Source organism: Tenrec ecaudatus, chromosome X (assembly GCF_050624435.1).
Source record: "Tenrec ecaudatus isolate mTenEca1 chromosome X, mTenEca1.hap1, whole genome shotgun sequence".
Lineage (NCBI taxonomy): Eukaryota > Metazoa > Chordata > Mammalia > Afrosoricida > Tenrecidae > Tenrec > Tenrec ecaudatus.
Genome location: NC_134548.1, coordinates 56,122,116 through 56,138,332, shown reverse-complemented (window position 1 = coordinate 56,138,332; position 16,217 = coordinate 56,122,116). Strand labels below are relative to the sequence as shown.

The window sequence follows — 16,217 nt, the reverse complement described above, 5'->3', positions numbered from 1 at the left end:
AGCTTTGAATAAAAATTTCTGTTTTTTGTGGGGGTACCCTCCACCCTGCATTATAAAGACAAAACAAACCTGCTACCATCTAGTTGATTCCTATTCAGAGTGGCCCTATAGGATAGAAAACTATTTCACTGTGTTTCCAAGACTGCAAATCTCTACAGGAAAAAACAACCTCATTATCTGCCATGGAGTGGCTGGTGGATTTGAATTGCCAACCTTTTAGTCAGCAGACCAATGTTTAACCCATTGCGGCACACTTTCATTAAACAGTGGGTGAAATCTTGGGACTGTGAATAATTATGATAAAAATTCCAATTATGTCTTTAAAATAAAGCCAATGAATCTAAGTATATAGCAAGCAAATACCATCCTATACTAAAGAAAAAGAATGGAAGGAGTGAGTAATCCAAGTAACTTATAATCACAGTATCTGACTATATATCCTAAATCTATACATCTTCAGTGTGTGTGTGTGTGTGTGTGTGTGTGTGTGTGTGTGTATAAGTTGGGGTAAGGGAGATATTTCAAACAACTCTTTAACACTCTTGAGGTTTGTTTATTATATGGTATCAGCAAAGTAAATTTGAAACTACATGTCTTACACCTATTATTCAACTACAGTCAACTAATTATATCACATTTTGCATTTATATGACAATAAAAATCTACTTTCTAACTATTTTGCATATCAACAACATACATCTGACAGTAATGAACACTGAGGTGCAGGTACGACTACTGCAAGCCCGTGCTGTGCCAACTTCACTGAACCATGATTCTCAGTGGTTCAGAAGTTACATGAAGAATTAACTTGATAGTTCTGTAATAATATAGTCACCCTCCTCTTTTGCATAATGCCTATAATGACCTTGCCCTTACAGCCTAATCATGTTGATAAGTGAGGAATGACTGCATAGTATAGAGTAACTCTGTTGAGAAGAAAGAACTTGGAAATATGGTTTAGGGCAGGGGTGCTTAATACGCCGATCGTGATCTACTAGTCGATCACAAATGCAGTGTGCGTAGATTTCATGGCATTAAAAAAATAGACATAAGCTTATCATCAATCCCATCACTTAATTGATATACAGCGCATCCAGTCCCATGTAATCTTAGGTGTCAACGCATGCGCAAACAACTGCGCTAAGTACAACAAAACTGACAAGCTAAGTTATCGCCAATTTTTAGACTTTGTTTTTTTTTTCTCTTAAACGTAAGAAAGGGTATTAAAATGAGTTGGGGAGATGGACCAAGTAAGAAGACAAAAATGTATCACTTTCATATGGAATGGGAGATTTTGACACTACAAGGCGACATTCAGCTGAAGTCCAGAGCGCATGAACAGTTCTGGAACTTACTCGCAGAGAGAAAGTACCCAAACATGAGAAAATGTGCTAACTCCTTGACTGCATTATTCGGCTCTGCTTATTTATGTGAGTCAGCCTTTTCCCACATCAAGATCATTAAGTCCAAGTCCCGTTCCACCATGACTGATGACCATTTGGAAGTGTGCTTGAGGCTGGCGGTCAGCAGCTACTGTCCTGACTATGCATCCCTGGCTCATTCTATTCATTGCAAGTCATCAGTCAACTCAGGTCATGACAAAAAATGTACATAGTTCATTGTGTTGTGTTGTACAATGTGGGCTCATGTGATTGTGCAAGGTACATAAACACACGTTGTACATATAAAGAATTCTCAATGCATTTATGAATAAATGTAATAAATAAATATGTATTGCACTTTTGTAGTTGGTAGATCATTTTGACTTGATTATTTTTTAAGTAGCTCACATGTTGAAAAGTGTGAGCACCCCTGGTTTAGGGAATGCAAGAAATAGCCTTGTGTATTGGAATTGGATTTTTATAAACTTATGATTTCTTAAATGGGTATTTGTTTTTGTATCTGCATATTTAATTAAGCACATGTATATGTTATTATTACTTGTTGACCTGACCCTCAGCACATGGGAAGTCCACACATAATCCCTGTCCTATATCAGTCCTAAGAGAAGTTGGAAATGAGACCATTTGCTATCCTTGGGGTTTTCATTAGCAGATTTTCAGAAGTAGATCACCAGTGCTTTTTTCTTCTTGTCTGTCACAGTCAAGAAGCTCTGTTCAGTGTCATAGCAATGCCCGATGGGTGTTAGTGGCTTATAAAGGGCATTGACTGGGAATTAAATGCAGATCTCATTCATATAAGCAAAGCATTCATCACCGAAACACCAATGCCTCATTATGTATGTATGGGTGCATATATATACAGGGGTAAATGTGGTAAGAATGCAAGAGTTAGAACAATCCTCCTAAAAAATAGAGAAGCTAACACCAAAGGCTCAATAGAAAGTAAATGTCTATAAGATAATGATGGCATCATATGTACAAATGTGCATGTTATAATTTATGCATAGATTATTATAAGAGTTGCAAAAGCCCTCAATAAAATGATAATTAAAACAAAAAAGAAATGTTCAATCCTCTTGGTTGCTAACAGAAAATTTAAAAAAATACCAGTCAGGTAAATATCATCAATGGTTACTAAATTCTGGGGATATTTAGAGATTTATTTAGCAGGTTATTTTTAACCCTTTAGAATATGTCCTACAGACTTCCTATAGTTTCAAGAGTAAACTAAGAGAAGAAAAAAAGTGGACAAAACCGAAAAAATCTTGACTGAGAGTCCCCAAATAGCATTGCTAATGAGGAACAGGTGAGCATCATGTGCCTCTGGGTATGATACCCTAAGTCCAGAGCATCACCCAACTCCTGGAAAGTCAAGAATGTATAATATCAGAACCTTCCAGCAAGATGGTAAACTAGGCAGATAGACTACTGAGATCCTCTATAACAAAGACATGAAAGAACAAATGAAATATATATGGATGATAATTAGAAAAAATACAGAGAAACTGATTAAATACTGATTAGGAGAAGAAGCCAGTCACCAGGGTGTAAGATCAACATATAAAAAATCAGTCTGATTCCATTACACTAACAATGAAAAATCTGAAAAAGAAATGAGAAAAGCAATATCATTTATAATAGCCACCCCAAATACAACAAATTTAGAAACAAATCTAAACAGAGGCAAAACAGAGACCTACCAAAAAACAGACCTTGAACTATTTACAGGTTTTTCCTCTTTTTTGTCATTGGATTTTTGTTGTTTTGTTTTGTTGCTTTATTTTGCTCTGTCTTGTTTTTATGCATATTATTATCTCTGAAGGTCTATCTAGATAAGATAGGCTGGGTAAACAATCTGGAGGAGTAAACAAGAGTACTGACAGCTCCAGGGGGACATGGGAGAGGGGGAGGTTGGGGAAAGGAAATGGTGTTAACAAACCCAGGGACAAGAAAAAAAACAAGTGACCAAAAATCAGTGGCGAGGAGGGTGTAAGAGGTCTGATAGGGCTTGATCAAGGGCAATGTAACCAAAAGGATTGCTGAAACCCAAATGAAGGCTGAGCATGATAGTGGGATAAGAGGAAAGTAAAAAGAAATAGAGGAAAGAACTAGGAGGCAAAGGGCATTTTTAGAGGTCTAAATACAGGCATGTACATATATAAATATATTTATATATGATGATGGGAAAACAGAGCTATGTGCATATATTTATAGGTTTAGTATTAAGGTCGCAGATGGACATAGGGTCTCCACTCAAGTACTCCCTCAATGCAAGAACACTTAGTTCTATTAAAGTGGCATTCCATGATGCTCACCTTCCCAACATGATCGCTGAAGACAGAGCGGGTGTATACGCAAATGTGATGAAGAAAGCAGATGGTACCCAGCTATCAAAAGATACAGCATCTGGGGTCTTAAAGACTTGAAGACAAGCTAGCGGCCATCTAGCTCAGAAGCAACAAAACCCACATGGAGGAAACATACCAGCCTGTGTGATCATGAGGTATCGAAGGGATTAGGTATCAGGCATCAAAGAACAAAAATTATATCATTGAGAATGCGGGGCAGTGTGGAGTGGTGACTCCAAATCCATCTGTAGACAACTGGACACCCCCTTACAGAAAGGTCACGGGGAGGAGATGAGCCAGTCAGGGTGCAGTGTAGCAATGATGAAACATACAACTTTCCTCTAGTTCTTTAATGCTCCCTCTCCCCCTATGCCATTATCATGATCCCAATTCTACCTTACAAATTGGGCTAGACCAGAGGACGTACACTGGTACAGATAGGAACTGGAAACACAGGGAATCCGGATGAACCCTTCAGGACCACTGGTGAGAGAGGCAATACCTGGAGGGTGGAGGGAAGGTGGGGTAGAAAGGGGGAACTGATTACAAGGATCTACATATAATCCCCTCCCTGGGTGACAGACAACAGAAAGTGGGTGAAAGGAGATGTCAGACAGTGTAAGACATGACAAACTAATAATAAATTATAAAATATCAAGGGTTCATGAGGGAGAGAGAAATGGGGAGGGAGGGGGAAAATGAGGAGCTGATACCAACGGCTCAAGCAGAAAGCAAATGTTTTGAAAATGATGATGGTAACAAATACAGAAATGTGCTTGACCCAATGGATATATGATTGTGGTAAGAGTTGTATAAGCCCCCCCATAAAATGATATTTTTAAATAGAGACCTACACAAAGAAAATTATGAAAGACTATGAAATGGAAAAGAAGAAATATACAAAAAGAATATATCATGCTTATAGACAGAAAGATTCATCAGTGTGAAAATATCAATTCTACCTAAAGCAATCTACAGATATAATAAAATTCATAATATTACATCATCATTCATTTGAAAGAATGTACGGATGTGCTTTATACAATTGATGTATGTATATGTGTGGATTGAGATAAGAGTTGTATGAGCCCCTAATAAAATGTAAAAAAAGAAAAGAAAAAAAAAGCAAATGATTAGGGCAAAGAATGTACAGATGTGCTATATACAATTGATGTATGTATATGCATGGATTGTGATAAGAGTTGTATGAGCTCCTAATAAAATGTTTTTTTTAAGTTGGAAAAATTGATCACCAACTTTATATGGAAAGGTCCAACACCCTATATGAGCAAAGTACTATTAAAGTAAAATGACAGAGTAGGAGACCCATATATCTTCATCACAGCCTCAGTATTCAAAACTGTCTAGTACCTTACCAGTACAAAGACAGATATACAGACCAATGGAACAGAACTGAAAACCCAGAAGTAAGTCAATCCACCTATGCATGGCTAGTCTTTGACAAAGATTTAAAACAGATTGAGTGTGTAAGAGACAATCTCTTTAACAAATGGTGCTGGAAAAATTGGACATCCATTTGCAGAAATGTGAAACAGGACCCAGGCACAAACAAGGGAACTTGCGTTCCCAGAGAACTCAGTGAACCCAGACCTAACGAAATGACTGAAATTGAACAGGCTATGGAATTGCCAGAAAACTAATTCAGAAGACTGATAGTCACAAATTCAAGAACCCACCCTATATCAGAGCACCACAGACTACCAAGTATAATAAAAGAAGCACACACAATGGACGACAAAATAGATTACTAGGACCTACTAAAAATAAAACATTTATGCACATCAAAATACTCCACACAAAGAGTAAAATGAGAGCCCGCAGATTGAGAAAAAATCTTGATCAATGAACCAATGGACACGGAAATAGTTACTGAAATCTAAAGAATTCTGCAACACCTCAATAATAACAAATGAACAAATGGGCAAAAGACATGAACAGTTAACCAAATATGGCACTCAAATGACCAACAAACACTTAAAAATGCTCATGAGCACTAGTCATCCAGGAGATGCAGCTCAAAATTATTACATTACCTCGCACCCACAATGATAGCCCAATTTAAACAAATAGAAAACAACAAATGATAGAGAGGATGTGGAGAGATTGAAACTTCTATACACTGAAAGTGGACTTGTAAAAATGTACAACCACGGTGGAAAGAGAGATATGGCTACCTCAAAACACTGGGAATCGAGTATCATAGAACCCAGCCATTCTTCTACATTGGGCATATACACCAAAGAAGTAAGAGAGAACAGGAGCAGACATATGTTCCTTCATGTTCGTTGCAGCACTACTGTAAAAAGGTTTTCACACCAAAAGAAACATTTTGTGATGGTTACTAAGAATGAGAATGGAAAGGGGGGTAAATTACAAACCAAAGGTAGACATGTTAACTTGGATGAAAGAGAAGGCAATAAAATACAATATAATAATAGGAAGGTCAACAAAATTGAAGTATGCAAAGGAAGACACTTGAAGGAGTATTATATACACAATCCAGAAATAAGGGTGATCAATGAGTAGAAGCAGGTTAAAAGAGTATGGGAGGAAGGGTAAGGGTAGACTCACAAATAAAGTTGACAGACACTATTTCTATATATGTATTTACCTATAGGGTAACTATGAGTCAGCATTGACTCATGGCAATGAGTTTTGAAATGCTGCAAATATATCCATATGTATAGTAGCACATAGAGGGGGCAGAGTTATGAAAACTTCTTAACCATAATTAAACACCATAAAGGAATGAGGCACTTGGCCCAGGAGCTCAGGATCATGGTTATGGTGAAACCAAGAACAACTAACATAACATAGACCACAAAGACCATGTTATATCATCCTTTGATGATCTTTGAAGTTGTTAAGGGACCACCTAGTTGCAACTATTGGTCTTTCCACATCCAGGGGAAAGAAGAGTAAAGAAAACTGAAGAAAGACATATGGAAATAAATTGTGCAATGAACAAATGGACCATGTGAACATCAATATCCATGACTCTAAGCACAGTAGAACTAGATGGTACCTGGTTACCACTACCAACTTCTTTGAAAGGATCATATTAGAAGGTCTTGAGTTGATTGCAAGAGAGATGTAGAACAAAACTTGAAATTATAAAAGAGACCAAGCTTACTGGGTATATACTTTGGGACTGGTGGAACCCTTGAGAGTATGACCCCTTAGGTCTAGAATATTTAGTCAAACAGTGTACAAGTATTTAAGAGGAAAACAACACTAAGGAGACATGCATACCTCAGAACATTGATTCTGAAATTTATTTGATCTGCCCCTTTACAGAAAGAAAATTACTCAATGTCCCTTGGCAATGAAAACTTTTGTACTATAATCCATAATCCAGGATAAAGTGTAGGTATCAACTTTTTCAGCCCCCTGGATTGTTCCAGCACCTCCAGCGATGGTATCGCTTATTTTGAGAACCACTGTCTTAGAATAATCAACCATTTGAGAACAAAAGGACATTTACTCAAGGACAAAGTCCAGCTGAAGTAGAAAAGGAAGAGGAATAGAAACGGGAAATGCAGGGAGGCTGTAGGTAGGATAAGTGATGTATATAACATTGTGGGGGGATTTCAATCAATGTTAAGAAAGAAAATCTGATCAGATTATTCCATGGAAAACTAATCTGCTCTATAAACAAATACCCAAATAACAATAAAAAGTAAAAATGAGAGAAATAAATAAAACTGTAATGCAAAAGGAAAATAGGCTTTCTGAGCTATTGGAAAAGTAGAGGATTGCCTTACTTTCCTGACCCTTGTCTTTCCTGACCTTAGATGAGGATGTAATCCAGTGGGTGTTCAATTTAGTCAGAAAACAAGGATAGTTCTGTATATCTAAACTTATTTCTAAAAATGGTATAATAATTCAGAGACTGGAAAACTGCGGCTCTTGAGCCATATGCAGCTCTTTCGGTACATACGAGATATTATTCAGATAATGATGATTTCATTTGTTTATAAACATATATTTATGGGTCTAAAATAATTGTTAAATTGTTGTGAGGGACAGGATTGTTCTTCCATCTCAAATGTTTGCTGACGCTTGGTATAGTTCATTTGTGTTTGTTCTTAAAGAATGGCAATATAAAGCTCATGAAAAAAAAAAGCAGTTATAGAGGCTGGATGAACTCCTAAAATTATTGCCCTATGGTAATTTTTAAAGTTTAATAAAAAACAAACCTGAAACACACAATTTTCCTCTGGTTCCTTGAGATTCCCTCACCCCCTATTATCATGACCTCAGTCCTGTCTTTCACCTCATGCGAGACTGGAGCATGTGCGCAGGTACAGATAATAGATAAGAGCTCCCGACACACGGAATCCAGGAACAGGAATGGGAGTAGCAATACCAGGTGGGGAGGGAGAAATTGAGGAGAGGAGGGAAGGCAGGGGGAACCAATCACAATGATTGACACACAACTACATCCCCCACCCCAGGAAGAGGAACAATAGAAACCATGGGGAAAGGGAGACAGCAGTTGGTATAGGATATGAAAACAATAATAATTTATAATTTATCAAGAGGAGAGGGAGGGAAAAAAGAGGAGCTGATACCAAAGACTCAAATAGTAAGTAAATGTTCAGAAAATAATGATGGTAACATATGTACAAATAAGCTTGATTCAATTGATGTGTATACAATTGTCATAAGACCTATAAGAGCCCCCAATAAAATTATTTTTAATTTAAAAAATATGAAGTTTTCTTAAAACTAAACAAAGTTTAGCTTAACTAATAAAGAGTATTTGTCTTAAACATTTTGCTTTTTAAAAATTGAAATCAATTGACAGCAGCAATTTGAAAGATTAGATAGGAAAGTTATCAAGCAGTGAGTTTGTGTTAAAGGGGAAGAGCAACTTGGAAAAGGTGGGTGAGATTGGTGGCATAACTTAAAGAATGCAATCAAGTGAAGATCTACTAAGATGAACTGTATCTGCTTCTAACTTATATGGCTACTTTATTTCAGCCCATTTTCTAGACCTTTGGTTAAATAAGTTAGGAAATGAGTCTAACCTTATAGATGTGGGGATACATAGCAGACAAATTTGCCGATAGTTATCCAGTACTGCTCAAGCATTATCCAAGGGATAAAAAGATTCTGGTAAACTGGTGTAGATGTCTGAGAACGTGGCCTTTAGACATCGTTCAAATTTGGAACTAAACCCACAGCCAGGGAGCTCCTTACTTCCAAACAACGAGGTCTATAAAGTTAATAATAACAGTCATGAGGAATACACTCCTCAGAACTATTAACCAGACCAGACCAAAAGGACTTCATTTGCTCTAAACCAGGGGTATTCACGCTTTTTAGCATGCGAGCTACTTATAAAATGATCAAGTCAAAATGATCTACCAACTACAAAAGTGCAAAACATATATTTTATGTATTTATTACATTTATTCACAAATGCATTGAGAAATATTTATATGTACAATGTGTGTTTATGTATCTTGCACAACCACATGAGTCCACATTGTACAACACAACACAATGAACTATGTACAATTTTTGTCATGCCCTGAGTTGACTCTGATGATTTGCACTGAATGGAATGAGCCAGGGATGCATAGTCCGGACAGTAGCTGCTGACAGCCAGCCTCAAGCACATTTCCAAATGATCATCAATCATGGTGGAACAGAACTTGGACTTAATGATCTTGATGTGGGAAAAGGCTGACTCACATAAATAGGTAGAGTTGAATAATGCAGTCAAGGAGGTAGCACATTTTCTCATGGGTACTTTCCCTCTGTGAGTAAGTTCATGCGCCCTGCACTTCAACTGAATGTTGGCTTGTAGTGCCAAAATCTCCCATTCCATATGAAAGTGATACATTTTTGTCTTCTGACTTGGTCCAGCTCCCCCACTCATTTTAATACCCTTTCTTACATCTAAGAGAAAAAAGACAAAGGTCTAAAAATTGGCGATAACTTAGCTTGTCAGTTTTGCTGCACTCAGTGCAGTTGTTTGCGCATGCGTTTGACACCTAAGATTGCATCTGACTGGCTGCGCTGTAGATCAATTAAGTGGCGGGATTGATGATAGGCTTACGTCTGTTTTTTTAATGCCATGCGATCTACCCACACGGCATTTGTGATCGACGTGTTGAGCACCCCTGCTCTAAAACAAAGCTCAGAAATCAATAAGGGAATAAGGACCAATGGATATTAGAAACCCAAGGAAGAAGTGGGAAGAGTGCTGTTATGTTGAGGGGATTAAAACTAATGTTACAAAACAAAATGTGTATAAATTGTTGAACAAAAAAACAGTTTGCCCGATGAACTTTCATCCATAGCACATGTATTTTCGTAGGCACAGAAGTGTGTTCTATCATGGAGGGCAGGCATAGCCAGGCAGAATCCTAGATAAAATATTCCAAAATCAACCTTGGATAAGCTCTTTATCTATGAAATGGAGATAATTATAGTGCCTACCTTATAGGTTATATGTGAATTAGATTGTTATTATCTTCTAACCATCTAACAATTGATCCCAATTTTAACTGTACCTTAATAATGTCAGAAGGGAGATGACTTGCAAGTAAATATAAAAATCTAAGTCAAAATTAAGTTTCCAGATCTTCATACTTGAAGACTAGATTGTGGAATTTGGGTTTTAAATAATTCTGTATGTTAGGCAATATTTTTTATTGTCCTTGTGCTGGTGTGATGCTGAAATTTAATGTGTAAGCACAGATATGCTGACTGAGGTCAGCCCTACACAAGGGAAAATTTATTCTTCACCAAATATACATATTGCTCAAATTGATAATCATTGCCCTAGACTACAATGATTCCACTAAATCACTTACCTCTAAGGTCTAAACAGTACATCTCTGGACTTTATCTAAATATGCCATAGTTTTCCTAGTTAGATATCATTTCATATCTGATAATCATTCTGTCTGCTGCTTCAAGAAAGTTAAACCACTGACTCAGATGTGCCAGTAGAAGAACCCATGTAGCTTATAAAATTGAATTATTAATTTTAAGTGAAAATTCCTGTCAACATTCCAGAGAGGGCGAGGGTATGGTAAACAGGACATGTCTCTCAAGAAAAAGGCTAAGTTTTATGTAAAACCACATCAAAAGATTGGACTAACATACTCACATTGGTGAGATCTTCAAAAGCTGATCTCTTTTTGAGTGTTCCATCAGGTAAATTTGAAGACATCTTTGTTTGGTAATTCTTTCTTCCCTAAAAAAACAAAAGAGATAAATATATTAAATGTACTGTGAATACTCTCTTCAGGGTCATATATGGAGTTCAACGAAAAACTCCAGCATCTCCCCCAAACTGGAGATACATAGAATAAACTCCAATAAATTAAACAAGAGGAAAATTGGCACTCAAAGCTGCTTACAGTGTGCCTGGAGGAGAGAGTCATTGATTTAAGAAAGTAGGCTATGAGGAAATGGTATGTTGGGCCTTCATTGCAATTCTCAGAATCAGCAAGGCAGCTTAGTTTTGAGCCTCTGCAAATTCTCCTTCTTATAATTCTCAGATATACAACATCATCACCCATTTCTCCTATTTGTTTCTTTATTAAGCATGCTTTAAGATATATTTTATATCTATATATCAATAATTTACAAATATTTGAGTATCTTTTATGTTAAATAATTGACTTACATCATTTCTTTTTAAAAAAAACATTTTATTAGGGGCTCATACAACTCTTATCACAATCCATACATATACATACATCAATTGTATAAAGCACATCCGCATTTTTCCCCTCCCTCCCCGCTCCCCGCTCCCTCATGTGCTCTTGGTAATTTATACATTGTTATTTTGTCATATCTTGCCCTATCCAGAGTCTCCCTTCCCCCCCTTCTCTGCTGTTCATCTCCCAGGGAAGAGGTCACATGTGGATCCTTGTAATCAGTACCTGGATGCTTCCTCCCCGCAACTACCATGATCTGAATTCTACCTTGCAGGACTGGATAGGGCAGAGGTTGTACACTGGTGCATATGGGGGCTGGAGGCACAGGGAATCCAGGGTGGATGATACCTTCAGGACCAAGGGTTTGAGGGGCAATGCTGGGAGAGTGAAGGGTGAGTGGGTTGGAAAGGGGGACTTACATCATTTCTAATGAGTACAATAGCACATATACGTAGACACTAGTCAAAGATCAGCTATTGATCTTGTATGTCATTTAATTTCCGAATCTCAATTTTATTATCAGTAAAAGATCAAAAAATAAAATAGAGGTTTTTAAAATGTCTACATAAACTAAAGGGACATAAATTGCATTTAACAATGTTTGAAGTACATAGACATTTTTTAAGTGGGCTGGAATCATGGAGGGTGTTGCAGAGAAGAAAAAGAAGGTCCCTGTTGCTCCTGAGACCCTTCAGAAAGAGGGAAGGGATGTCGTAGAAGTAAAGATTAAGAATGTGAGAAAGAGGTTTGCCCAAAAGATGCTTCAAACATCAAGAAGGAAGCTATCCATGAGAAAGCTGTCACAAGGAATGTAGGTAGATGTACAAAACAGATACTGTAATGGCTAAGATGGCCAAAAACCTGCCAACTTCTATGTACCTGGCGAATCCATGCTGGTGTTTGTTATCAGGATCAGAGATATCAATGGTATGAACCCAACCAAAGGTTTGAAAAGTGTTGCAGCTTCTTCACCTCTACCAGATTTTCAATGGTACCTATGTTAAGTTTAACAAGGCTTCAATTAACATGCTCAGGATTGTGGAACCACTTTGCATGGGGTACCCAAACCTGAAGTCCGTTGGAAGAGCTGATCTACAAGCGTGATTATGGAAAAATCAACAAGTGTATTACCCTGACAGATAACACTTTGATTGCATGAGCTCTTGGTAAATATGGTATCATGTACATGGAGGATCTGATTGATGAGATCTGTACTGTTGGAAAATTCTTCAAAGCAGCAAATAACTTCCCGTGGCCCTTCAAATTATTTTCTCTATAAAATGGGATGAAGAAAAAGACCACCCATTTTGTAGAAGGTAGAGATGCTGGCAATAGGTAAGACCAGAACAACAGGCTTATTAGAAGGATGAACTAAAGTAACTGCCATGGCTCTTTTTTGTAATCTGGTCAGTTAGTAAAACAGTAACTGCTTTTAGAAAAGAAGGAAGGAAGGAAGGAAAGACTCTGATATGACTAAACCTTACAAAGAAAATTTTATATTTTAAGAATAAAGTTTTGCAAACCAGATGAATCTCCCAATTGTTTCTATAAAGAAGAGAAGGGGCAAAGAAAGAAAGGCACATATTTTGGATCAGAGGGGACTTTCTTTCTAGGTATTAGCTATCTATGCTTGATTTATTCTATTCCTAAATGCATTACAACCATCTCTATAGGTAAAGGAAAATCATACATTAAAGCTCTTCTACTCCTAACAAGGGTTGGGTAGGTATAGGGGAGTAGGTGTGTGTGTGTGTGTGTGTGTGTGTGTGTGTGTGTGTGTATGCTTAAGAAAGTCTCTCGAGTCTCAGGTTTCCCTTAGGAAATAAGAATATGTTCTGCTACCTATATCACAGAGTTTTTATAGTGTGAATAAGAACATCGAGCTAGACCAGAGGATGTACATTGGTACAGATAGGAACTGGAAACACAAGGAATCCAGGACTTATGACACTTTCAGGACCAGTGGTGAGAGTGGCGATACTTGGAGGGTGGAGAGAAGGTAGGGTAAAAAGGGGGGACTGATTTCAAGGATCTACCTATAACCTCCTTCCTGGGGGATGGACAACAGAAAAGTGGGTGAAGGGAGATGCTGAGCAGTGTAAGACATGACAAAATAATAATAATTTATAAATTATCAAGGGTTCATCAGAAAGGGGAAAGTGGGGAGGGAGGGAAAAATGTGAGGAACTGATAACAAGAGCTCAAGTAGAAAGCAAATGTTTTGAGAATGATGATGGCAACAAATGTACAAATGTGCTTGACACAATGGATATATGTATGGAATGTGATAAGAATTGTAAGAGCCCCCAATAAAATGATTTTTTTAAAAGAACATCAAGATAAAAATATTTGTTCTGTTCTCCCATAAGTAATACATGGAACATAAAATGAGAAATTGAGAGAAATGTATTCATAATATAATAGATCAATTCAACACAGCAGATCTATCCTGCAATATATAAGAGGAGTCATGGGGGTTTCCAATGGGTCAAGCTTGAAAATAGGTAAACTATTTAGATCATATGTATTGCACAATAAAAATCCTGTTTAATTATCAAAAAATACAAATATATGTTCTCACCTATTAGCTAAGAAATACACTACCATGCCATTATCCAATTCCTACCTAATACTACTAAATGACATAATCAGTCAAAATAAAATTAGCAGTTGAAATTTCAATCAACAAAATTTACATTTGAAAAATATGCCTAAGAAAATAAAATTAGATATTTTTAAATGTCACAAAAGAAAACCTACAATGACAAAACTGTATTTAGAAAAATTTATCTGGACAAAGACTGATCAATGCAGCAATTTTTTTCTTGCCAAATTTATATGGTAAGAAAACATATGTCTCCTTTATAAAAATAATTTTAGTAAAAAAATGAAAATGTTTAGATAGTTACCACATTTAAAGATAACAAATCAAAGAATTAAATACAGGTGATCACCAGGTTTCAAGTGAGATCAATTCCTAAATATCTCTAAGTTGAATTTGTAGGTAAGTAGGAAATGGAATATATGGTTTTATTTCCTAATTCATCCTTACTTTAGCAAAAGAAAAGACTCCTGGTGGCATAGTGGGTTACTTGCTGAGCCAATAACCTCAAGGTCAGCAATTTTAGCCCACCAGTTGCTACAAGGGGAAAAACAAAAAAATGAGGCTTTCTGCTCCCATAAAGAAACCCAATGGAACAGTTCTACTCTGCCCTAGAGTCACTATAAGTCAGAATCAACTCAATGGCATTGTTTGGTTTGGTTGGTTTTGTGCAAGAAAGGAACCCTGGTGACAGTGGTTACAAAATGGGCTACAAACCACAATGTCAGCCATTCACACCCACCAGCTACTCTGTGAAAGACAAAGCTGAAGCTTTCTGCTTTGGTGAAGATTTGCAGCCTCAAAAGTATTTGAGAGCAGTTCTACTCTGCCCTATAGGGACACTATGAGTAAAAATCAATTTGATGGCAGTATATTGGGTTGAGTATGGTCAAGAAAAAATCTAATTGCAGTTTTGGTAAGTGACAAGAAGAAATCCATATATGCACCCATTCCAAGAAAGGTGATACAATAGAGTGCAGAAATTATTAAAGAATGTCTTTAATATAACAGGCAAGTAAATTTTTGCTGAAGATAAGTGTTGATGAGTAAGGATGTCATTTGAGGACTAAGGTGAGCCTGACCCAAGCCATGGTATTTTCAATTGCCTCGTATGCGTGTGAAAGCTGAACAATGAATAAGGAAAACAAAAGAAACATTGATGTATTTGAATTATGGTGCTGGCAAAGAATATTGAAAGTACCATGGACTGCTAGAAGAACAAAGAGATCTCTCTTGGGAGAAGGAGAGCCAGAATGTTCCTTAAAAGCACAGATATTAAGAGTGTCTCCCATACTTTGGACATGTTACCAGGAGAATCTAGTCCCTGGAAAAGAAAATCATACTTGGTAAAGTAGAAGAATAAAAGAGGAAGACCCTCAGGGAGATAGATTGACACAGTGCTTGCAACAATGAGTTTAAGCAACTCACTCACTGCCATCTAGTTGATGCCGACTCATAGTGACTTTATTAGACAGAGTAGATGTGCGCCTGTGATTTTCTGAGACTTTAACTTTTTATAGGAGAAACCCTAGTCTCTCTCCCACTAAGGGACTGGTGGTTTCAAACATCTGACTTTGCAGATTGCAGCCCAATGTAAAGTCCCTACACCGCCAGGGTTCTACTGCCAAACAACAATGGACTCACAAAAATAATTGTGAAGATGGTGCAGAATCAGGCACCATTTCATTTTGTTGTGCATAAGTTCACTATGAGTAGGAACCAACTCAATGGCATTTACATAACATGAATTGCTCTCAAATTACATATTAGCCCCCAGAGAATGCCTGTACACCTAATTATTGATGCTGTTCTAGGGAAAGCTCAAACAAAATTCATCAGTGTTAATATACCTCTGATTAAAATATGTATGTCAGTATAAAATGTCAAACTAATCACAAGCTCAGAACAGCATAGTCAAAATTCTTATAATTTAATAGCTACAAGAAGCACAGTAATATATCTGCTGATATAATTCTAGACTCATCTTATAATGTACCAAACAGTCTTCTGGCAAGGTGCTTTACGTTTCTCAGAGGAAATAAGAATCTAGAAGTGATTATTAATGATGGCTGAGTTTTATTAGGTTGAAAGTTTATAGCAGATGGCCTACATTTTACCCGTGCCCTTCTGGGGAAGAATTCTCACTTTCTTCCAAAAT

At 37.0% G+C, this 16,217-nt stretch overlaps 1 protein-coding gene across 1 annotated transcript in view; it reads right to left on the bottom strand.

Moving 5' to 3' along the window:
* Nucleotides 1-15,362, bottom strand: part of CCNB3 (cyclin B3) — a 55,732-nt gene extending 40,370 nt beyond the window's left edge. Inside the window, exons 1-2 of the mRNA XM_075538372.1 lie at nt 15,354-15,362; nt 10,902-10,988 (exon numbers count right to left, since the gene is read on the bottom strand). Of these exons, the coding sequence (XP_075394487.1) occupies nt 10,902-10,988; nt 15,354-15,362 (96 nt within the window). The remainder of the gene's footprint in view (nt 1-10,901; nt 10,989-15,353) is intronic.
* Between the last annotated feature and the right edge of the window lie 855 nt (nt 15,363-16,217).